A 24,363-nucleotide genomic window follows, 5' to 3' on the forward strand; every position below is an offset into this window, starting at 1 on the left:
TTTGTGTAGCAGTGCACACATAGGATCTGCACAAGGAACAGGAAGTCAAGCTCCTGGCCCCATCAGTTTCATGAACTCATATGGTGTTTTGAAACAAAAACATGTAATGATAACCTCCTTCAATGTCCTTTATAGCGATCCACACACAAGCAATAAAAATTTGAATGTCATTGACACCAATAAATGAAGTTTGAGAATCCCATTATCAGGTTGTGAAATTGAGGATTAAGTTCTGTACCCCATGTTTATTCACATTTATTATGGGAAATAAGATTTTCTTTTCTAGTATATAATAACACAGGCTACAAAGAACACTCAGTTCAAACCAGTTCCCCTTTATTAGGTCCAGCTTCACAACACATACTCCAGGACTCAATAAAAGGAAGTAGTAATTTCAAATAAGTAATATTTTAACGTCTGATTCCAGGCAATTGTTGTACAATCAAATAGCATTAACAATAACCCCACAGGAAGCTCATCTGGAAGAGAACAAATATCATGGATTAGTTCATACAGTTCTACACCCTTTTCAAGCTCTTTCTGCCTCCCCACCACCACCAGAAAGCTTCTGAAAGAGAAAAAATGGATAGTTGGGGGAACATAATCTGATCTGTGTACCAAACAGCTGCAGATTAACAGCTTGCTGCCCAGTGGTGTAAAAAGACCATTTTTCTACCACAGCCTTGTGACCTTTGTGTTTTCCTCATATCTCCAAATATATATATGCAGTCTAAAGAATTACACACACACACATATATATATATGGCACGCACGCACACCATATATCCCAGCAGCCCTTCAAAAAATTTCTTTCAACAACATTTGCTTAACATTTTTGCCCTATATTCTTTCTATTTTAGCAGGTATCTGGCAAACTGGGCTGATTTTGCTTAGTTCTCTCTACTGCTTTGGGTTGCATCCAGCGCTACTGTTCCATTAGCACTGCAGACTTCTGCCTGTACAACACACCACAAACCCCTCTCCCTGCAACCTCAGAATCTGCTCCAAAGGGTTGGATAACCCCTACAGAGCAGGTGTGGATGGCACACAGGGAGAGGAGAGCAACAACCTGTTTCACAAGTGGGACTCCGTGCACACAGTACTGGACACAAGCCTTTGTGTCTTAATCTGTATTTGTAAAATAATTGTGTTTTGATTTGCTGCCGTTCTTAATCTGCTCTTATGTTATCTTATTGTACAATGGCTATCTTGTTCCTATTTCTTTTATTCAGGACTGTACTGTTCTTAGTCACTCTGGTCATTTTTATAAAAAAGGGGGGAAGTACATTTTGTGGTGTATGAAATAAATTAATAAATAAATAAAATTGATAAGTCGGCCCCAGAATACAGGCTTTACCCCCACACACACATACACAAGGATTATCGTATTTTTCGCCCCATAGGGCACACCGGCCCATAGGGCGCATCTAGTTTTTTTGGGGGGAAATAAAGGGGGGGGAATTATTTCCCCCCCAGCCCGAGCTTCCCCTGACCCCAGCCCCCAGAACAGGCTGCTCTCCGCAAGCCGTGGGAGCCCTCCCACGGCTTGCGCAGAGCTGCCCGAAGCCCGGGCGCAACTGCTCAGCGAGCCCCAGGCTTGGGATAGAGGCAGCTCTCCGCAAGCCATGGGAGCCCGGCAGGAACCCCCGCGGGCTCCCAAGGCTTGTGGATAGCTTCCTGAAGCCTGGAGAGCGAGAGGGGTAGGTGCGCACCAGGCTTCAGCGAAAGCCTGCATTCGCCCCATAGGACGCACACACATTTCCCCTTCATTTTTGGAGGGGGAAAAGTGCATCCTATGGGGTGAAAAATACGGTACATTCGGGGTGCTCCCCACACATATAAGTGAAATTGCATAAAGTGGGGAGCACCCCACTTTAATAAGGACGGTGTGTGGGGAGAAGAAACTCAGCCTGGAAATCTCTTGGGGCTGCTGTCCCAAGCCTGCTTGCCTGCCTGCAAGGAGTTAGTATGTGTGGCAGCAGCCACTGGCCACAGAGACCAAGGACCAAAAAGGGCACCCAGCAGAACTGGTGCCAGGATGGGGGCATGGATGTGCTTCCTGCCCTATGTCATTGATTGATTGAAGGCCACCTTCTGTTGCTTGGGCAGGGAAGCATGGGAACCAGTAAAACATTTCTAACTGCATACAGAGTTGCAGCTCTTCATTCAAAGTCTGTAGGGTTCTAGTGTTTACACAGAACACAAAGCATATGGTGCCCAAGCAGTAGATTGTGGTTATGTGGCCGCAAATGAGGACCCCAATTCACTATAACCAATGCAACGTTAGAGTAACAGCTCAGATTCTTCTCACTGGAACAAAAGCCTTTCTCCCTGCAAAGGCCACTTGCCCCAGATGAATACTTATGAGAACACAGCATTTTATTCCTAAAGTCAATTCAGGTTTGTGCAGGCTTGCTATTAAATGCTGTTCATTCTCTCCTCCCTGGTGCCACTACACCTAGCAGGGGCTCTGCTGCTTTTTTCTGTACATTAAGTAAGTGACAGCTTAAAACTAGCAGAGCATTGCATGTATTGCCACTAAACATCCAACTGCCATAGCACTGTCCTATTTAAGGGTGACGTGTTTGCATAGTCTCCAATGTTGCTCCATTAACAGAACAGCAGTTGCTAAGCTTAGGCTGAGTGCTTGACCCCCACTGTAAGTTCAGCACATATGACGGCAGGAGAAACACTCCTGGTTGCCAGGAGTGAAGTTATTTGATGCAGACAACTAAGCAAGCACCAATATTATATGGCTGTATTTGAGCCTGACACTGATGAATGAGAAGTGTTCACTGTACTTTTCTCCAGTCTTTTTTAATCACTTAAGTATAAGAACTACATTTCAAGCACATCAAGAATGGCCCACCAGAAACGGGGGTGGGGCTAGGTGAATGCAGAGAATTTGCAAGTCTTTTTTCTGCCTTTCCTCAGGCAAACCTAGAAAACAAAGCCTTGGTGTTCTACTCAAGATAGCTCAAACTCTATCTGGCGTGCAGGGCAATTGCAACTTGCACAAGGGTTGTTCCCGGGGGTTGCGCATAAAAGCAAAATCACACAAAGTCAGAACAACCCCTGGAACTGCTCCCACCTCTTGAGAGCTTGCAAGATCTCAGATGGCCCCATGAGATCTCCTGGGAACCCTCAAGCAACTGTCCAGGAGCCTGGTAAAGAAGATGGATGATTAAAAAGCTGTTTCCGCAAAGGACTGAAGATTTGTTCTCTTACCAATAATGTTTACACTTTGTCCAGGCCAAGTTCCTCTGGAGTTGAGATTCCCAACTCATTCAACGTTGGTCTAAGTTCCTGGATTACATATGGGTATATTTCCTTGTGAGGCCCTGCTTTGTCCTAATTGAAAGAACACAAAATGAATTTAAACTTAACAAAACCAAGACAGATTCATATCCAAGATCAATAGGGTTACTTCTTCAATAGTCTTAAGGTTGATTTTTTTAATAAAAAAAAATACACACAAGAGAAAAGCATTTCATCAAGAGTTAAGGAACAATTTAATGCTTCAAAATCCAGCTTTTAGAGGTGAAAGTGGCTATAAGGTAAAAGTAAAGGGACCCCTGACTGTTAAGGACATTCGCCGACAACTCTGGGGTTGCAGCGCTCATCTCGCTTTACTGGCCGCGCGAGGGGGCTGGCGTTTGTCCACAGACAGCTTCCGGGTCATGTGCCCAGCATGACTAAGCTGCTTCCGGTGAAACCAGAGCAGCGCACGGAAACGCTGTTTACCTTCCCGCCGGAGCAGTACCTATTTATCTACTTGCAATTTGACGTGCTTTTGAACTGCTAGGTTGACAGGAGCAGGGACTGAGCAACGGGAGCTCACCCACTTGTGGGGGATTCAAACCACCGACCTTCTGATTGGCAAGCCCTGATTGGCTCTGTGATTTAGACGCTATATGAGGCTACAAATCTATACGCTCCTGAAAGCAAATCCCACTGAACACAGTGGAGCTTTCTTTTGAGTTTACATGCATAGGCTTCCATTCTAAGTAGCCTGGTAAACTTTTGTGGGGAAATGGGCAAAAGCAGGGCAGGGGCACATGTATTTTGTACAGAAAGTTCCACTCTCAGCTGCACATATCCTGTCAAAAAGATCAAGGTTAACAGGGTTAGAAGGACCTATGTCACAGGCTGTGGAGAGCCAATGACCATTAAAGTAGACAATGCTGGCTAGAAAGATTTGTTAGGCTCTCAAGGCTAGTCAAACAAATCTCTACACAGGGTGCAAAGGCTCTTTATGGATCACCAGCAAGCCGGAACTCCACAATATACACACTATAAACACAGAGGCAAATGGAGAAGCAGGGTGTTGGCTGCTCAGACTCAAGTGTCTTTCACTGACCTTTACAACTTCTAAGATACGGACTGCGCTAGCAAAGTCATTTAGTCGTCGGCATGCCCTCAAAGCAGCATCAATGATTTTTGGTTCTGGAACCAGGTCATAACCAACCAGTGTGTTCATGCCTGTGGGAATGAACAAGAATGAGAATATTCTGTTGTTCTTACAAGTTCAGGAGTGTCACACAGGCGCCATTTCTCTTCCTAACATTTCTGATTATATCTAAATATGCCAGAACATATTATTAATACCAAATTTCCTGCAAGTGACTTCTGATATTTGATATTGCCACAGTACACAAAATTTGTAGAGCTAACATGAAACGTTGCTTACATTCCACATACAAAATCTGAGATCAAATCTGTAATTTGCCACTTCAGTGCCAAAACTTCAATTCTATTTTTTTGCATCCAACAACAGATCCCAATTTCCACAGCAAAGCTCCATTTATTGTGGACTTTAAACTTGAAAAGTTAAACACAACTTTAAGATTCTGAATGTTTGTGACTTTTATGCTCCCTGCTTATTTAAGAACTCACATACTTTGGGGAGTTTTCTAAAAGGTTACTTTATTAAACTATTAATTGCTGTTCAGCCTCTGTAACAAAGAAGAGTCACCCAATAAAAAGTGCCATTTTGTCTTGACAACCATCAGCACAATAAAAACTGTACACTTCCTCTTACCTTAAATAGAATATTGCAAGGCATTCAACAGTGAAAGGGATTTCATCAGTTTAGTGCTCGTTCAGAGCCCTAATATCATTGTCCTCTTATGTACAGCCGAAGTCAATCTTATCTCTCTTTCCCTAACAAAAGATATGCCTTGAAAAAGGTGAGGCATGGCTGAAACATCAAGGGACTGACAGAAACATTGAATCCGTTTCGATTTTAGCAAGTTATGATAAATGACCATTTTTTACTACTCATACAGCTATTAAAATACCAGAGGTACAATCTTAAAAGCAGAGGTTGGGTGGCCATCTGTCACGTATGTTTTAGCTGAGATCCCTGCACTGCAGAGGGTTGGACTAGATGACCCTCAGGGTCTCTTCCAACTCTACAATTCTATGCTCTGGAACAGTTCCATTAAGGCTGGTGGAATGTTGGGCAGGGACTGAAGAAAAATGGAATGACTGCTCCATGCAAGCTGCCACAACCAGCTTGCAGAAATGCCTCCATTCAGCTGCAGCTGCAGCAGCACACAGCAAAGGAGGGTTTCTCAAGCTCTTCAGTACTACTCTCCCTCAGCCTTACCTTTCCTTAGCTCCCAGGCATCGATATCCGGTTTATTAAAGTACGTCACCCAGCGAGCATCAAACTCTTCATCTGACTCATGTGACCCATGAGAATAGCAGCGCACGGGCAATACAGCTGTGACAAAAAAAGGAAGTGGGAAGGAGAGGAAGATATTAAAGAGCTCAAGGTAAAGCTGCAATACAGCAGGTACGCATAGGAAGTCAGTGTACACGTGAAATCCCAGGAATGCAGCTCTCTGCTTTGGTCAGCAGCAACCATCCCCACATCACTTCCAGACTGTAGCTGCCAGAGTTTCTACTGAAGAACTATGCCATCACCCCCTCCCTCCCCAGTAAAGAGAAACATGCACTGAAACAACCCTAAACTACACCACTTTAAAAGGTTCACCCAGCTGTGCACAAGGGTTGCTGTATGAATTTTCCCATTTCCTGCCAGAAGAGAGAGAGTGGGGCAGGAGGCAGCAGGCAAAGGGTAGAAAAACTACAGCAGAGTATTGATTTGCATTGCTGGAGCAACATATCTTCAGCATTCATGGCAAGTTAAGTCACCTAAAAAAAATCTAATTACCATCCCACCAGAATAAGCTTTCCAGCAATCCAATTGCTATTTTGTAAATTATCATAACTTTTTAATGCACACATTACAGGTATCCCTCCCAGCTTTAGATTATTATTTTTTTTGCTAGCAAGTCACCTTTGGGCTTATTTACATAGTTGAGATAGCTAGTCTGGTGCTTTCAGGGGAAAACACGAAGTCCCTGAATACTTAAGAATGTATGCCAGAAGAATAGTTAATAATAGTGATAATAATTAAAATCACACTTCAATACTATCTAAAATAAGTCAGTGTTCTGAACTGTACAGTATACAGAACTAAGAACAAAACCTTGCCTTCAAGTTTATAACCTGGGGAAAGAACAGACACACAAGAGAAAGGGAAGATAATGGAGAAGATTAAAAGCTCACTTAAATAGAACAGGCTTGAAAAAATAGACATGTCTAGAGTCACTTCATCAGGAGTGTGTGTATGTGTGTGTGTGTGTCATATAAGTACCTGGAGGCAGCAAGCTCCAAAGTTCAATTATCTCTGGCAAAGATTTGAAGCAGATATAATCTAAGGGTTCTAAAGTCTGCCACCAGAGTAGCAGTTCATATTCTACTTAACACATCCTGCAGGATCACTGTCAGTGTTAGAAATTAGCCAGCGGCATTTTGCTACTGGCGTGGGTCGAATTGCGACTATGCGGAGATATCTGGGCACCTTGTTGGCAACCACAGTCTAAAAACCTCTCCCTTAGTCCATAGTTAAAACCATTTCCATAGCATATGTTTCTCCTTCTTGCATACTGGGACAAGTGCACTGTTGTAAGAGCAAGTAAAGCAATGTAGTTGCAATAATAGAATATTAGAATAGTATTGGAAGGGACCCAGAGAGTTATCTAGTCCAACCTCCCCCCCCCCCCGGCAAATAGACATTGTGTTGTGGCGACCATAACCTAGGTTTAAGCTGCTGCATAAATAATATTTAATTCAAAAATTCACTTCGTTTAGTCCAATTCAGCAGTACAATGAACTCAAACAAGAGCAAAAAAAACTGCTTTCATTGTGGACATTGTCTTGCTGTTGCACAATCCACAGAAGAAACTAGACAGGCTTGGAATTTTAAAATGCCAGGTGTTAAAACTACCCAAAGAAATGAGATGCTGGCATTTCAGCTGAAAATTATCCATTTCACTCTTGATTTTTCTATTCTTCAGTTAATAAGCCTCCATCTCAGAACAGCTGCTCTAAAGTAAAACATGCTTTGTTGCAATGTTGGTGGTCAAAGACAATTTTCAGTACCGTCAGTATTTCAACGTCCTCAGATTTTGTGGTAAATCGTATCTGTTAAATGAATGCAAAATTTGCTGGAGTCTTTAGCATCAATGGTATGCTTAGTTTCCAGTACCTTCACCTGCCATCTTGGGGGATAAGTACAAGACACAAAGGCCGTACAACACTTGTTAAGTATCTAGGAGCCTTCACCTAGAATAGACACCAATTTGACGACTGCATCAACACTGTTCTCCAATGCACTGCCTCAATGTCAGTGAAGTTTTATTGAGCCAATTTCCCTGCTGGGAATTAATTTAGATACTACTTTCACAATCAAGCTATTGTATAGAGCCAACTCACATGTAAATTGACTTGAAAAGATCCTGGTTTGGAACAAGTCAACAAAGCCATGCATAAGTGAGTTCATAAGGCAGAGTATTTTTTCCAGATGTCCCTATCTTAGGGCTCGTCTATTTGACCCACTTACTAAATACCCATCTTGATTGGCTTGCACACAGATTATTCAGCGATTAGCCTATGTCAGTCTATACTGAGCAGTCATTCTGACTTGTTTCTGGGGTTGATATACAACAATAAATATTCATCCTGATATGCTTGCGCTGTGTTCATACGCCTTCCCATTCATCCCACTGTTTTCAATGCATTGCCCTGTCACATTCCAAACTGCAAAAAAAAAAAACCCCACCCTTCTTTTTAACATGGATTTGTTGCATCAGGGCAATAACTCCACTTTAATTGTGCTAACCTAAAGTTCCAATATGTGCCTGAATCCCTCCTTCAAAATACTGTCTGGAAGCACCCTTAAGCAGATCATGGCCCTAACTGCCCTTCTTAAATGGGAATGGGATACAGACAGGTTATCACATAGCTCCCCCTACCCTTCCTTCAAGGAACTCAGGGTAGCATTCAAACAGGATCATCTACTCCAAGGGTCAGAAAACTTTTTCAGCAGGGGGCCGGTCCACTGTCCCTCAGACCTTGTGGGGGGCCGGACTATATTTTGGGGGATGGAAAATGAACGAATTCCTATGCCCCACAATTAACCCAGAGATGCATTTTTAATAAAAGGACACATTCTACTCATGTAAAAACACACTGATTCCCGGACCGTCCGCGGGCCGGATTTAGAAAGCAATTGGGACGGATTCAGTCCCCAGGCCTTAGTTTGCCTACCCATGATCCACTCCTTCGCATCCTCACAGTGAACCTGTGAGGCAGGGAAGCTGGGGAGAGATTGGTGGGCTCAAGGTCACCCAGTAAACTCTTCATTTCTTTGGACAAGCTAAGAACATGTACGGCTCTGACTGCAACTGTTTTCAAGCCTGGACTGACAGTTAACATATCAGCATATGAGCCCATTTTCAGGTAGGAGGGGAGCCTTAGAGGATGTGCACCTAGAAATGAGTTGGTCCTTAAGAGAAGAAACCTATTCCATGAAATGGAAGCAGAGCCACAAGCAAAAAGTGAAACCAGGAAGAGCAGAAACTGAGGGAATGCCCTGCAGATCAGAACCAAAGGGAGCACAAAGCAGCCGTGCCCATCTTGAAGAGACGGGGAAACTCTCTTTTCTTAGGAATACTCCAAAGCACATTATCCCGCCTGAGATCTTCTTCCGTATCTGATCCCCTTCCTCCTTCAAAATCATTTCCTCGTTGCATTTACACCTTTCCTCCCGACAACCCTGCGAGGCAGGCTAGGCTGACCCCCAAGGTCACGCCCAGAGAGCTTCATCCACGGCCGAGCGCGGGATTTGAACCCGGGCCCCTCCCTCACCTTCCTACCGAGGGGAGCTCAGGAGCCGAGGAAAGGGGGCGGCTGAGGAAGAGCAGCTGGGCCCGCGACCTTCCTCGTCGCCGCCGCCGCTTCCCGCGCCAAGGTCACCCGGCTCTCTCCCCCCCCCCCCGGCAGGGTCGCGACGAGGCCGAGCAGCGGGCGCAGCGGGCGCCCCTCGGGGGGAGAGGGAGGGAGGTCAGCAGGGGACCCGCCAGAACCGGGCCGAGCGCGAGCGGCGGCGCCTTGAGGAGGCCCATCGGCTCCCCGCGGGCGGGCGGGCGGGCGAGCGGGGTCACGGCAAGGACACGGCCAGGCCTCGAGCGCCGCGGCGCCGGCGCGGCCGGGAGCGCGGGAGGAGGGGCGCCTCACCTGCGGGGGCCGCGCGGGGGACGAGGCCGCGGAGGACGGGCGCGGCGCAGCGGCGGCTGAGGAGGAGCTGAGCGGCTGCCAACATGGCTGAGGGGACACAGAAGCGGCGGCCGTGAGGCGACGCGCGGGAAGGAAGGGGCGGGCGGGTGGCGGCCGGCGCGGCGGCGGCGGCTTCTGCGGCGGCTTCTGCTCCTGGCCGGCCTCCTGGCTTCCTTCCTCCGACGGCCACGCGCCGCTGCTGCTCCGCTGGCGAGACGCTCCGAGGGCAAAGGCGGGCGGGGCCGAGGCTACGGCGGCGCAGGGCGGACTAACCTCCTCGCGCCCTCGCGAAGGACGGCGCCGGCGCGGGAGGAAGAGAGGAGAGCCGGGGCTGCGCACGCGCAGTCGGGGAGAGGGCGCCGCGGGCTCCTCCTCCTTCTCCGAGGGGCGGAGTCGGGCAGCCGCTCGGACGGCGGAGAGACCCGGGCGGGGACTCCCGCGCTATAGGATGCCCTGCGGACGGCGCAGCGCATGGACTTGCAGGGCGCATCTGCCTGTATATTTAAGACACCTTCGCACGCACCCCAAGATCCCTGGGAACTGTAGTTTCCACCTCAAGGTTCTTCAGCGCCCTCGATCAGCTGCAGTTCCCGGGAGCTTGGGGGGTGTAGTGGGGGGGGGGTGATTCCCGGGCACAGCGCAAGACGCGGGATCCCCTGCCCCGAGGCGCTCGCAATCTTTCCTTGCGCCGCCGCTGTTGTTCTTGCTGCTTAGCAATGGGGGGGCGCGGGGGGGGGGGCTGTTTTCTGCGGATCTGCATTTACTCGGGAACGCGGCCCGTTGCTTTCGGTGCAGGTGCGTCAGGCGGAAGCCCCAAGGCGGCGATGGGGCACCAGTGCCCCCCCTAAGGTGCTGCTGGGATACCACCCCCCACCCTTCAGCCGCTGGCCACGCTGGCTGGTGCTGACGGGAACCGGAGTCCCACAGCACCGGGGCTTTGCTCTGGCAGTTATTGGATTGTTTTTTATATTGTGGGGTTGAGAGATAGGAATTGGTATTAATAATTTTTGTAAAAAATATAATGAGGGTTATTCATACTAGTACGAATATTATAAATCAAGGGGTGGGATTAAGTTGAGGCATGTCACTAAGGGAAATTATTTCCCTCTCTAGCTTAAAAGGCTAGTGCTGTAAATTAGCTTCTTAGTGATGAAGAGATTATTGTTTTAGATCATGTTTCGGAGTGTTTTAAGGGTGTTGCTCTTCGTTGTGGAAGCGCGATGCCCGCAGTGAGCAAAGCTGCGCTCCGAAGGATCAGGGCAGAAAGCCAAGGGCCAATTAGCCGAACATGGGTTTGCCAGCAACATGAGTTTGTGCTGCAGGTTCTGATGGGCAGAACAGCAGCACAGAATCCTAGAACTGTAGAGTTGGAAGGGATCCCGAGGGTCATCTAGGCTACCCCCTGCAAGGCAGGAATTGCAGCCAGGAGGGCTAGCTTGGCCCTGCGGCCGTGGGTGCCATGCAGCGTGAATGGCCCTGGTGCTGTAATTTGTGGGTGCTCCGGCACCCAGGGCCCCAGGAAACCGGCACCGATAATTACAGCTGAAGCATCCCTGGCACATCCAAACTCCACTCAAAAACCTCCAATGAAGGAGAGGTTTCACAGTCTTGCCACACATACAGGGAGCTGTTTTGCACCAGGCCAATAGTTTGGCTGCCCTCATTTTGCACACTCCAGTTGACAGAATCTCCAGAGACTTTCCCACCACCTGCTACCTGCAATCCTTTCAACTGGACCAAACTGGGGACCAAACTTGGAATCTTCACCCCTCAAAGTATTTGGGGCTTTGCTGCTGAGCTATTATGGCCTACAAACTGTTCCTCAGGTGCCACCTGCTGGATTCTGCAGGACTTTTTAGGAGGTTTTGTGAAAGATAACTCCCTTCACTTCACCTGTAGAGGGACACTATTGTCTTTTGAGAGAGACGGTTGCCATCCAACTCCCTCCCACACTCACACTGCTGCATTGTGCAAGCTCTAACAGTCTTCTTTCTATCCAGTACCTCTGTTGCAGGCAAATGACATCTCCCTGTGACTCAAACCACAAGAGTGGGCTGTTTGGAAAACATGGTCTCTCCACCGCTCTCACACACAACATGGTGCAAGCTTTCAGATTAGTGTGTGCTGTGTGACTTGCGGTTGTGCTAGTGTCACAAGTGCCAATTGTACTGTGTCTGTGGCCTTGCTATGTGGAATGTCACTTTTTATGGCATATTTGGGTTTGGGCCTTGGAAGGTGCTTAACGGTGCCAGCCTTGCTGCTTACTACATTTCTAATAATCAGGATTTCATGGGCTGCCTGTATTTTAAAAATCAGCTTTCTGGGTGATTTTTAAGCACCTTAACCATATTCGGATGTGCACAATGCCCTCCCCTTTGGGAAAGATGTAAACATTCCCCACAATCAGAATTTTTCTTGATTATGGTACAGTGGTACCTCGGGTTAAGTACTTAATTCGTTCTGGAGGTCCGTACTTAACCTGAAACTGTTCTTAACCCGAAGCACCACTTTAGCTAATGGGGCCTCCTGCTGCTGCCGCGTCGCAGGAGCACGATTTCTGTTCTCATCCTGAAGCAAAGTTCTTAACCTGAAGTACTATTTCTGGGTTAGCGGAGTCTGTAACCTGAAGCGTGTGTAAACTGAGGTACCACTGTATCTGGAATTTGGTGTACAGTATTTCAACTCCCCCCCCTTTTTTTTTTTAGATTACAAATTGTGCTCCCTCTTCAGGGAGATTCCACTGCTGCTGCTTCCCTACAGATAATGCTATCTTGAATTATGCATATAAGAAAGTTCAGTCTTCTTCAGGATCACATGGAATTGTCCCCAAAATTCTGATTCATGCAAACATGATGCCTGAGCATTTTCATTGTGTCCAAGAGGTCACATGGCTTTAAAACTAAATAGTGACACAACAGGCATAAATTCATCAGATTGAGATTTCCCAATCACTGCCTTTGTATGCCACGAAAAGCTTCAACTGATGAAATTTGCTTGTTAGAGGCAAAAAAAAACCTTTGCAACAAAATGTTCTTTTTGGCAATCCTTATGTAGTTTGCTTAATCTCTACAGCTCAGACATTGCAACAATTTAATGAGTAAAAAACCCTAAGGACCTTGTGCAGCAAGGACCTAGAGGCTATTTTAAGATACCTATTATATTTGGTCACAGTTTTAACAAACTCTCCCTGCCTTTTCCCACCCTCTAAGGCAGGAAATTATTGATCTGCAGCCAACATAGTGATGGGCTTGACTTCTCCAGAGCCCTGCTGCTTTCATAGCTTGAAATTGCCTGAATCTAAAATCAATTAATAATAATTCAAAACATTTTGCAAAATATTAAATTGAAAGAGGATGGCACTGGTTTCTTTTTATACACACAAAAACACCCTTCAGAGGAAGGCATGAGATATGGCTAGATGGGAACACAGAGGAGATGGTAATGTCGTGGCTTGCAGCCCTGAAGATTCCCATGGCTAATTCATTGTTGTCATCGGCTGGTGGATATTGACAGCTCCCTATGGCAAACCAGATGAATCACAAATAAAATTTTCCTACCAGTAACAATGATTGCACAATGGGGTTTTTTGACACAAGTCGTACCTCAGAACCCCATGTTCTGCTCATTGGAGGAGGAGCACCTTTCCTGATGGCCCTTTTGGCCACTATTTCTGGAAGGCCGCCCCCCGGGGGGGGGACGGTTAACGCCACCCTGTTAGGCCCTTTCTGCCTGCATTTCTCTGCCATGTCTCTCTGTGGCAATATGGCTGGCTTTAATTGCAGTTTTTCTAACTTGTTATCCAGGCACACCATCTATGGGGGAGGTGGGAGGCCAAGCCCCCCCCCCAAAAAATACTGAGGGGGTCAGGCCCCCACAATATTCCACAGCTGGACGGGCCCCATCGGGCCAACCTGCTGCTGTGACTAGTCCTTGTCGGGCCTTTAGGAGGGTGTGCCAGGCCCCACTGGGACTTACCACACGTGTGCACTGGGGCCCCCCAATGTTGCTATATGACTGGGAGGGGGGGTTGTTTTAAAAATGGGATAGAACTGACTGTAATGCATAGACGACCCTTTGGGTCCTTTCCAGCTCTGCAATTTTATGATTCTATGTACTTCTTTGCTGTAATTTGATCAACAAACAGACAAGTTGGCCAAGGAGGGCGTCCGTGTCTTCTGCTCTGCACTGTTCAGTTATCCAGGCTGTACAATTTCCTGGGAGGAGGGGTGTAAGAAGCCACTGTCTTCCATTCCACCCTGTATTTGTCACTTCCAGCACTGTTTCTGTGCCACTGCAGTTTGTCTTCTGCCCGAAACAACACCATTTGTCTCACTGCAGTTAAATTACCAATTGTTGACCAATTGTTTGCTTACATTACATTGCCATTGAGCCATTGCCACCCCATTTATTTCAATGGAAAGGAGAAACAATGCAAAAGGAGGGGGAATGTAATCAGTTACATAGGGTTTGCAGAGTGAAAGCAGCAGCAAATACTGACCATATCAACTGGATTGATTTCCATGCAGGACATGGAACGAATAAGAAAACCTTTGCAATTTCCACTCCCTGTTTCCTTTGCAATTCTCTGATGTCCCTACCTGAGAGTAAGCTGCACTGAACTTAGAAGAGCTTGCCTCTGAGTACGCAGAGGATTATGCTGTCAGTCTACCTAGCCAGATCCACCCGTAGTCAGCACTATAGTGGAGCAGAGCTGCACAGCTCTTCTCTTGATCTTTGCTGATGTCCCACTTAGCTACCATTTTTAGATGCCTAGAAGGGAGAGGGTGATTTGTCCAAAATATGGAAGAGTTTGTGTGGAGCTGGTAGATTCCATTAGGGCCTCCCCAATCAAAAATAATAGCAATTTGAGCACTGTCAAACCCAGAAAGCATTTTTCCAACTGCTTAGAAATTACGTTGATGACTCACACGCAGACAGACGTGGAGGTGTTGGCATAATTGTTGCACTTTATTTTATGTGCCTGGCAGCGTGGGCACACACAAAGCATCTGCTGGGATTTTGGAACAATGCTAGTGGCAGTTTAGTTCATGCTCACATGGATCAGGCCCTGAGTTCCCACCCCAGCACCTGGCAGAAAGGCAGTAGCTCAGCAGCAGAGAACCTGCCTTGCAAGCAGAAGGTTCCCGTTTCAGCCCCCAATGGCATTGTCAGGAGAGATCCCTGAGAGCTGCTGCCATTCAGTGTAGGCACTACTTAGCTAGATGGACCAATGGGCTGACTCAGTATACGGCCTCTCTGCTTCCAGGAATTTGCGGGTGGGGGCAGGGTGCTTTCCCTGCTTCCCTCCCAGATAGACAGGGCATGGATGCTGAGATTTGCCTTCATCTTCACACCATGTGGGCCCTCTGCTGATCTGGGGGGCCCAGCCAATGCCCAACCTTGCCTCTGTTTGGAGCCAGTTCCAACCTTCCAGAGCTTTCCTTTGAGATATTTAAGGTAGGAAGAACACCTGCCTCGTAAGGTCTCCTGCTGTGATCTCAGGCACACTTAGGAGCAAGTCCCATTTAAACACATGAGTTTGCTTTTGAGCAAGCCTTCTTTGACTCACAACACCAGGAGCTCACTCTTCCCATCTTTCTGCCCTCTGTCACTTCTGCTAAGCCTTTCAATGCAAACTCCACCAGGCCAAGGCAACGCATCCTCTGCCAAGGCTACAGGCCTTCTGACAACCTCCCATGATGCAGGAGAGAAAGACATCCATCATCTCTCTCCTCCATGCCAAAGTGGCATGAACCACCACAAATTAAACCCATCAATCAGCTCAGCTCTGCCTCTGTGTGAGTTTGCTGGAAAGCCAGAGCGAGGAGTGGGGTGCAGAGGCTTCTCTGCTGTACATTGAAGAGGAAACCAGGTTATTTGCACCCCAGATTGCAGAGGCTGGAGAACTGAGAATTGGGATGGGCAGAGGTGGGGGACTGACAGGCAGTGGTCCCTAGTGGTAGCAGCAAGCAGCAGTGGGTGGCCATAACACTATGAGCGCTGCCTGGTGCCCACTGGGCAGGGTGTGGCCGAAATCAGGGAGGCCAGCATTTGCGAAGCCAGAGACAATGACAGGCAGAGAGTCTCCCTCTTTCCTCATCCTCTGGTGTAAGGCACAAAGCGCCCACTCCCAATCCCTTATGCTTGGTTGTACTGTAGCTGCAATGATTGGTGTGAGGGCATATTGCAAAAAAGCAAATTTTGGGGCCAGCAGGGAAACGGGGGCATATGGCCTGCAACAGACTATCTTGAAAGGAATGCAGTGGGAGAGGGAAAGAAGGTTCTCAACACCTGTAATAGGCATTCTCCAATATATGGGGACCATGATTTGGGGTGCCTTAAAGGTTACTTTATGAGGGACGCAGGTGGCGCTGTGGGTTAAACCACAGAGCCTAGGGCTTGCAGATCAGAAGGTCAGCGGTTCGAATCCCTGCGATGGGGTGAGCTCCCGTTGCTCGGTCCCTGCTCCTGCCAACCTAGCAATTTGAAAGCACGTCAAAGTGCAAGTAGATAAATAGGTACCGCTCCGGCAGGAAGGTAAACAACGTTTCCGTGCACTGCTCTGGTTCGCCAGAAGTGGCTTAGTCATGCTGGCCACATGACCCGGAAGCTGTATACCGGCTCCCTCGGCCAATAAAGCGAGATGAGCGCCGCAACCCCAGAGTTGGCCACGACTGGACCTAATGGTCAGGGGTCCCTTTACCCTTTACCTTTTTAAAGGTTACTTTAGGGTACAGAGGTGGGTTGTACAACCAGCCAAGAACCCACTTGTCAGGCAGTGCTGTAGCTACGGGGCAGGGGGGGCTAGCCATGTTTTTTGCCCTGGGCCAAGCCTCCAGCGGGGAGCCATTGAGGCTCCCAGCATGTGTGTGTATGCAAATGCACATGGCGCATTGCCAAACTGGGTCTTTGATCAGGGTGAATAAAGCCTAGTTTCGCCCCTGTTGTCAGGTCAAGGCTGGTGTCAGGAATTTGCACTCTGCACAAACAGGGTCAGAGCTGGGGCTGGCAGTAAGCCTCCCTCCTTTATAGCAAGAGAATGCCCAGTGACTGATGGGCTGCTGGAGTCTCCAGACCTGGAGGGCGAATTAACTCCCCATCCCTCAACCTCGCCTGCCACCTTCTCTCTGCCTGCCTTCTTGTCCCAAGGCCTGAGGCACTCAGAGTAAGGGGGCACCTGTCCTATCCTTGCCGCAGGCCTTGCCCTCCTGCCCTGGCGTGGTTATGGAGGAAGGGAGAGTGTGGGGGAAAGACAATAACAACAACACCTGACAATTAATATTCAATTATGCAGACGCAAGAGAAGTGAAATGAATCAATCTGTGTTGCAAGGAGATAAGCCGCTGCCTCCAGCCGCGAGGAGCTGCTGCTTGGTGGCAGATAGCAAGGAGGACAAAAACAAAGCCTCCTCCCTCATCCCATCCCCAGGACACCCCATGGCCCATCCAGCCTCCCCTCTCGCTTCCCCTCCACTATCCTGTACAGCAGGGCTTTTGATTTCAAAGGGAGGAGTCCTTCAAGGCAGGAGACGGGAGACTGTGGGCAGCCAGGGCCCTCCCTTCCCCAAAAGGCTGCACATTTTCCATGGCAGAATCTGTCATTCTTCCTTGCATGGCTCCATGGCCTGCAGCTGGATTAAAAGAGGGAGCCGGGTGATGAATGGGGAGATAGGGGCAGAATGGCTGAGCTGGGAGGATTGGTATCTCTCCACTGGCTCAGAGCTTAGGGAAACAATTAATGCATCTGACGGCCTGCGGATGCTGATAGGGAGTTGGGAGGAGGTGTGCAGATTTTGCGGTTCAGGGGCTGGAGGGGACGCCATCTGCGCACACAGCATCCTTTCCGACTTTTGCAGTCGGCTTGTGAGCAGGGCTGTAAAACCCTGAAAAGCAGAGATGTAGGGATAAGGACAACAGAGCTGCTGAGAAGGTGCAGGGAAGGGGTACAAATGGCAGCTTAGAGTAAGAGGCCAGACCAGGTGTGTCGAAAGCACCTCAACTGGTTGGTGATCCTGCTAGGCCTCAGAAAAAGCACTGGGCTGCCCATCGGACAAATGACACCTTTGTCCCCAGCTCAGCTGCTTTTGGAGTGCGGGGTTGCTGTCCCCACCCCCACTGGGGGCCACTCCAGGCTTAACTGGGATGCAGCCCCAGAATGCGTTGCAGAAGCATGTTTGCATGTACGACAATGCGTGGAATATGTGGTCTGGCCTGGCTGCCTCTTCATTCTTTCAGGAGCCTTTCCCAACAGCAGGGAAGGGATGTAGCTCAACAGTAGAGAATCTGCTTTGAATGCAGAAGGTCCCAGGTTCAATCCCAGCCAGAGCCATAAATAAAGTGCCTGCTATGTAGAGGAATATCTTATTTCCTCCTCCCTGGATCTACTGTCAATCAATTTCATTGAGTGACCCGCAATTGCACTATTGCAAGTACTTGTACCTTTGAATAGATTGCTGTGAATGTCTTGTTACTGTAAAAGTGATACATAAAGTAAAGGGGGAAATATTATATGCTCCCAGAAAGGGTGCTTTTGTTTATTTCAATGGATTGGATTTACAGTTTTAGTCTATAATTCAAACCCTCCCCATAAAAATGTTACAGACTTGAACAAGAGGCTGCTCTGGGAATATATCAGTGCCAATGAGCAAATCAGAATTGTTTGGTCCTGTAGGCTGTGTTCACCTATTGTGGGAAGGAATGAACTACTCAGGTTGTCTAAGGTGGGCTGTGGGTAGCCATCGGTGGTGAGCCATGAGGTGGGACCCACAAAGTGTAGGGCAAAGCCAGTAGTCAATAAGCTGGTTCCTTAGCACCCACATATCCTTTTCTATCCTCCCTTCTCGCAAGTGAGAACTACGATCAGAGTTCACGGACACACATTCCAACGGGACCAAAACACTCCAGGAGGCAGCAAGGTGAGGGGCGTGGCTTATTAGAGGGTGTGGCCTGGGGAGAGTCCCAAAGGCTCCAGTATACCTGAAGGAGCGTCTCCACCCACATCGTTTAGCCTGGACACTGAGGTCCAGCTCTGAGGGCCTTCTGGCGGTTCCCTCACTGCGATAAGCCAAGTTACAGGGAATGAGGCAGAGGGCCTTCTCGGTAGTGGCACCCACCCTGTGGAACGCCCTCCCACCAGATGTCAAAGAGAACAACAACTACCAGACTTTTCGAAGACATCTGTAGGCAGCCTTGTTTAGGGAAGCTTTTAGTGTTTGATGGACTATTGTATTTTAATATTTTGTTGGAAGCCGCCCAGAGTGGCTGGGGAAACCCAGCCAGATGGGCGGGGTATAAATAAATTAATATTAATATTAATATTATTAATGAAGAGGGCTGCAGAGAGGTACTTGGCCCTTGTCCTGAGGCTCTCCATCCCTGCTCCAACATCACCCATTGCCCAACCACCTGCTACCTGAGTCAGCAGGTTCACTTTACCTTTCACTTTACACTTTCCGGCTGACCCCGGAAGGTCAGCAAGCCAGCAGACAGCACCAAGCAGCAACTTCCTAGCCATGTTCTTGACCCTATGCATAGTGTTATTGCCTCCATCCTGTGCCTCCTTGCTCACCTTTCTCCTAAACGGAAAAGCCCCCAATGTTGCTATGCTCTTTAGCTCTGAGGTGAAGGAGGTGGCTCCAGGTGTTCCCCACCCTGTGCTGTGTTTTGTTAACAAATCCCACAATGGGTGGGGGCCAGACCTTGCTGGAGAGAGATACACTGCCTCTCTGCCATTCAAGACGCAAGCAATGCATCCAGCTGGGGCATAACTCTCAGGCAACTGCATTTTCCAATGGCCACCTGCATTGGTGATAGCTCTGCTATCTTGGGGAAGAATCACATTTTCCACGGAACAAGATATCATGCTCCAACACATAAGGAATGTGATCTGCCCTCAAGAGAAGCTCTCATCCAGGGTTACTAAATGGAGCCTTCATGTTCAAAGCCATGACGCTGAGGTCAAACAATGGGGGCAGTCAATACCTTAGATAGTGAATTCCTAGGGGACAGGACAGGACTGCTTAATTGCCGTGGGCCAATGGCTGCAAGATGCTTCCAAGGTGTCCATGGGCCAGCCACAGAAGCACATTTTGTGTCAGCATCTCCTCAAAGCAGGGGTGTTGTCCTTTGTATCTGTGCTCTGTTGTCTGGCAATTCTCTCCACAGCCTTCAAGCAAGCATAAACCTCTCCCTCCTCCTCCCAGGTGCCAAGGTCTCATGCTGTCTATCACTTTGCCTTAGCAAGGTTTGTATAGAGCTGAGTTCCCATTTTCCATTTTGGTCCCTTGTGGTTGCTCTGATGTTCACTGATGGTTCCTGGGGCTCAGCAGGACCGGATTGAAACCTGGAGTCTTGTGGCAAGTTCCTGTCGAAAAGAGACTGGTTAATGAGGTGGGCCTTTGACCTGACTCAGCAAGGCAAATCCTTACTGTGCACACTGCTCTGAGGGAAGATGTGGGGGTCAGGTGGGATTGCTATGAGGAATTATGAAAATATGGAGCAAGCCATTGTGTCCGCAATGAAAGCATTACATTGACTGGGCTTGATTCATTGACAATAATTTCTGATTAAATCCCATAAGCCTCTGCATCTCTGCCCATCTTCTTTACTGTTCATTTTCTACGCCTGACAGGCACATATAAGCATTCTAAAACACAGGCATCCTGGGTCATAAAGATAGAAGGTAGCTTTGATGTAGCTATTGTTAGTTTTGTTAATCTTAGGGCCAGGAAGATTATTATTCGCACTGCCTCCCAGAGTCTTGCTGGTCAAGCTCCATGTGTATTTTATTAATCAGAGTCCAATCCTTCCTTGCTTTTGGAACGCAACAGGAAGGTGTCTGGATTCCACAAAATAAAAGCAATCCCCTGCACATTTGCTGTGTATGAAGGGGAGAAACCCCTTTGCAGAAAAGACCTACACAACCACCTTTATCCCTCTCAGATCCAGGATCCTCACAGGAATCCACTTCAGATATTTGACCTTTCCCTCTCCCCATCCCACTCTGGGAGACCAAGGAGGACTTCCTGCCTTCTTCAGAGCTATACAGAAGATAGGGTGTTGGCAGGGGCTCTGCTCCAGGCAGTGGCTCTAGTTGATAGAGGCAAGGCAACCAGGACACTTTGAGGAGCCTTCAGCACAGCTGCAGGCGGAGCCACCTGGGGTGGGAATCTTTTTCAAGGGCCACATTCTCCTCTGAGGGCTGCATGCCAGTGGCAGAAGCCAAAGTGGGTGCCGTAACAAATTTTGTCTCTGCATTTTTGTTTCTCTAGCTGCACATTTCAGCAGCACATCTAACCCAGCGGCGTCAAACCCGGAGGGCCGCAGTCTGGAGGGGTGTTGGCAGAACAGCCTCTTCCTCTGCTGGCATTCTGGGGTCCTGGGTTGCTCTGTTAGCAGTTCCATTGTAGGTCCATGGCCTCATCCCCCAAAGAGGGGAAGTTGGATCCTGAAGTCATGGAACCAGCTGTGGCCTGCTAGGCAGCACCGAACAAGTTGCACCATTCATGGCATTAATAATAATAATAATAATTTTATTATTATTATTATTATTATTATTATTATTATTATTATTATTATTTTATTATTTATACCCCACCCATCTGGCTAGGTTTCCCCACCCACTCTGGGCAGCTTCTAGCCGAATATTAAAAACAATACAGCGTCAGACATAAAAAACTTCCCTAAACAGGGCCGCCTTCAGTTGTCTTTTAAAAGTAAAATAGTTGTTTATTGCCTTGACATCTGCTGGGAGGGTGTTCCACAGGGCGGGTGCCACTACTGAGAAGGCCCTCTGCCTGGTTCCCTGTAACCTCACTTCTCGCAGTGAGGGAACCACCAGAAGGCCCTCGGTGCTGGACCTCAGTGTCCAGGCTGTATGATGAGGGTGGAGATGCTCCTTCAGGTATACAGAACCGAGGCTGTTTGGGGCTTTAAAGGTCAGCACCAACACTTTGAATTGTGCTCGGAAATGTACTGGGAGCTAATGGAGATCTTTCTGGACCGGTGTTATATGGTCTCGGTGGCCACTCCCAGTCACCAGTCTAGCTGCTGCATTCTGGATTAATTGTAGTTTCCAAGTCACCTTCAAAGGTTGCCCCAAGTAGAGCGCATTGCAGTAGACCAAGAGGGACAATAACTAGAGCATGCACCACTCTGGCAAGACAGTCTGTGGGCAGGTAGGGTCTCAGGCTGCGTACCAGATGGAGTTGGTAAACAGCTGCCCTAGACACAAAATTGACCTGCGCCTCCATGAGAATTCTCCGTGAGAATTAACCTCCATCTCCTGTGCAACTACAAAGATAGAGGAGCTTCCCCCCTTCGCAATAGATCATCCTTCCTGGCCATGCCTCAGTTTCAAGGAACTCTATGGCTGCTCGCGGTGGCTAGATGGAACCTTCATTCAGCTCATCTCTGAATACCCATTGCAGGGGTTAATCACAGGGAAGGGCTGCTGCCTACAAGCCCTGCTTAAGGGCTCCCCAGGGGTATGAGGAATACAGGAATGCTGAGTCAGGCCCACTGTTCCACCTGGCTCAGCATTGCCCAAGCTGACTGGCAGCAAGGACTCTCCAGGATTTCCCCCGGCCCTGCCTGGTGACACCACCAGGAATTGTGGCTAGGGCCTTTCTGCATGCAAGGAAGATGCTCTAGCAATGAGCAGCAGTCCTTCTTCCAGGTGGGCAGTGAGGGAAACAGGATGCCAGACTAGGTGGATCCGTGGTCTGATCTGGGCAGTTGTTCTGTCCTGTCTAAAGTGGGAATCAATGGGACGAGGCAGCCAGAATCTCACAACCTTGGGCAACTCCAAGGTCCCAACTCGCCCTGAGCAAAGCTGTCCTGCTCTGGTCCTGGAGAAGAGTCTGCAAAGCTGGTCAGTCATGACAGCACCAAGGAGAGCTCCTAAGTCAGCAACCTCATTCTGCCTCCCTTTGGAAGAGCTGCCAGCTCTTACAGGGCTGAATCTCAAGGAGGAAAAGTGGGTACGAGGAAAAGAGGGAGCAAGGAAGCAGGGAGGAGAAAGAAAAAGAGGAGAGAGAGAGAAGAGAGGGGTGATGGCAGAAAAGGAAGGGAGAACAGAGAAGGGACTGATAGAAAGAGAGAAAATTGTAACCTCATCCACCTTTGGCTCTAGCCCAGGAATAAGGAACCTGAGGCCCGGCAGACCAAATGCCACCCACACCAACCTTTGTATCTGGCCCTTGGGACTCTCCCCAAACTATCTTCCTCAGCAGCTGCAGCTGCTTGGCACCTTCCTTGTGTGATTTTTGCCTGGCTGGACTGTGCTCTTGAACTCTAATAATGCCTCTAACTTGCCTGGTTGCAGGAGAGAGGGAGATCCATGCAGAAACTAGCCTCTTGTACAGAGATAAAATTTACGTCAATTGCTCTGCCCACTTTTGGCTCCCTGAAGGTTGTTCAGAAGGGGATGTGGCCTTCGGACTGAAAAAAGGTTCCCCACCCCTGCTGTAGCCCATAGAGAGTGTGGTGTGATGGTTAGAGTGTAAGACTAGGAAATGGGAGACCAGGATTCAATGCCCCACTTGGCCAGGAAGCTCACTGGGTGAACTTGTGCCACTCACTGCCTCTCTCAGCTTAACTTACCGTATTTTTCGCTCTATAAGATGCACCAGACCACAAGACGCACCTAGTTTTTGGAGGAGGAAAACCAGAAACAAAATATTCTGAATCTCAGAAGCCAGAACAGCAAGAGGGATCACTGCGCAGTGAAACCAGCAATCCCTCTTGCTGTTCTGGCTTCTGGGATAGCTGCGCAGCCTGCATTCGCTCCATAAGACGCACACACATTTCCCCTTACTTTTTAGGAGGGAAAAAGTGAGTCTTATAGAGCAAAAAATATAGTACCTCATGGGGTGTTGTGGGGATTAAATGGGGAGACACTGAGCTCCTTGGAGGAAAGAAGAGGGTGTGTAAATGTTGTTGTTGTTGTTTAGTCATTTAGTCGTGTCCGACTCTTTGTGACCCCATGGACCAGAGCACACCAGGCACTCCTGTCTTCCACTGCCTCCCACACTTTGGTCAAACTCATGCTGGTAGCTTCGAGAACACTGTCCAACCATCTCGTCCTCTGTCGTCCCCTTCTCCTTGTGCCCTCCATCTTTCCCAACATCAGGGTCTTTTCCAGGGAGTCTTCTCTTCTCATGAGGTGGCCAAAGTCTTGGAGCCTCAGCTTCACGATCTGTCCTTCCAGTGAGCACTCAGGGCTCCTTAAGAATGGAGAGGTTTGATCTTCTTGCAGTCCATGGGACTCTCAAGAGTCTCCTCCAACACCATAATTCAAAAGCATCAATTCTTCGGCGATCAGCCTTCTTTATGGTCCAGCTCTCACTTCCATACATCACTACTGGGAAAACCATAGCTTTAACTATACGGATCCCCTTCATGGATCACTGCCTTGCCGTGGCAAAGGGGCTTGAATAACTCAGAGAAGCTATGAGCTATGCTGTGCAGGGCCACCCAAGATGGACAGGTCATAGTGGAGAGTTTTGACCAAACGTGATCCACCTGGAGCAGGAACCGGCAAGCCACTACAGTATCCCTGCCAAGAAAACTCCATGGACAAAGGCAACAGTGTATATGTAGGTGGGTGAATAGAAAACATCAAAATTAAATACCCACTTTGAACTCCAGCCTGTCACCAGGATGCAGCCCCTGATGGACAGCCCCAAGGGAATGTGCCCCTGGGTTAAAAGAAGGCTGCTAGATCCTCCTGGAG

The 24,363-nt window shown here is 48.4% G+C and overlaps 1 protein-coding gene across 1 annotated transcript; it reads right to left on the bottom strand.

Moving 5' to 3' along the window:
- Window positions 1-314: 314 nt before the first annotated feature.
- Window positions 315-9,750, bottom strand: COX5A (cytochrome c oxidase subunit 5A). Its single transcript, XM_081020218.1, has 5 exons — window positions 9,592-9,750; window positions 5,612-5,728; window positions 4,361-4,482; window positions 3,229-3,351; window positions 315-479 (listed from the first exon to the last, which is right to left on the bottom strand). Exons 1-4 carry the CDS (start codon window positions 9,674-9,676, stop codon window positions 3,238-3,240), a joined length of 438 nt encoding a protein of 145 aa, XP_080876344.1. The 5' UTR covers window positions 9,677-9,750; the 3' UTR covers window positions 315-479; window positions 3,229-3,237.
- Between the last annotated feature and the right edge of the window lie 14,613 nt (window positions 9,751-24,363).

The sequence above is a fragment of the Podarcis pityusensis genome (genome assembly GCF_964106645.2).
Source record: "Podarcis pityusensis genome assembly, chromosome: 9".
In the NCBI taxonomy this organism is placed as follows: Eukaryota; Metazoa; Chordata; class Lepidosauria; order Squamata; family Lacertidae; genus Podarcis; species Podarcis pityusensis.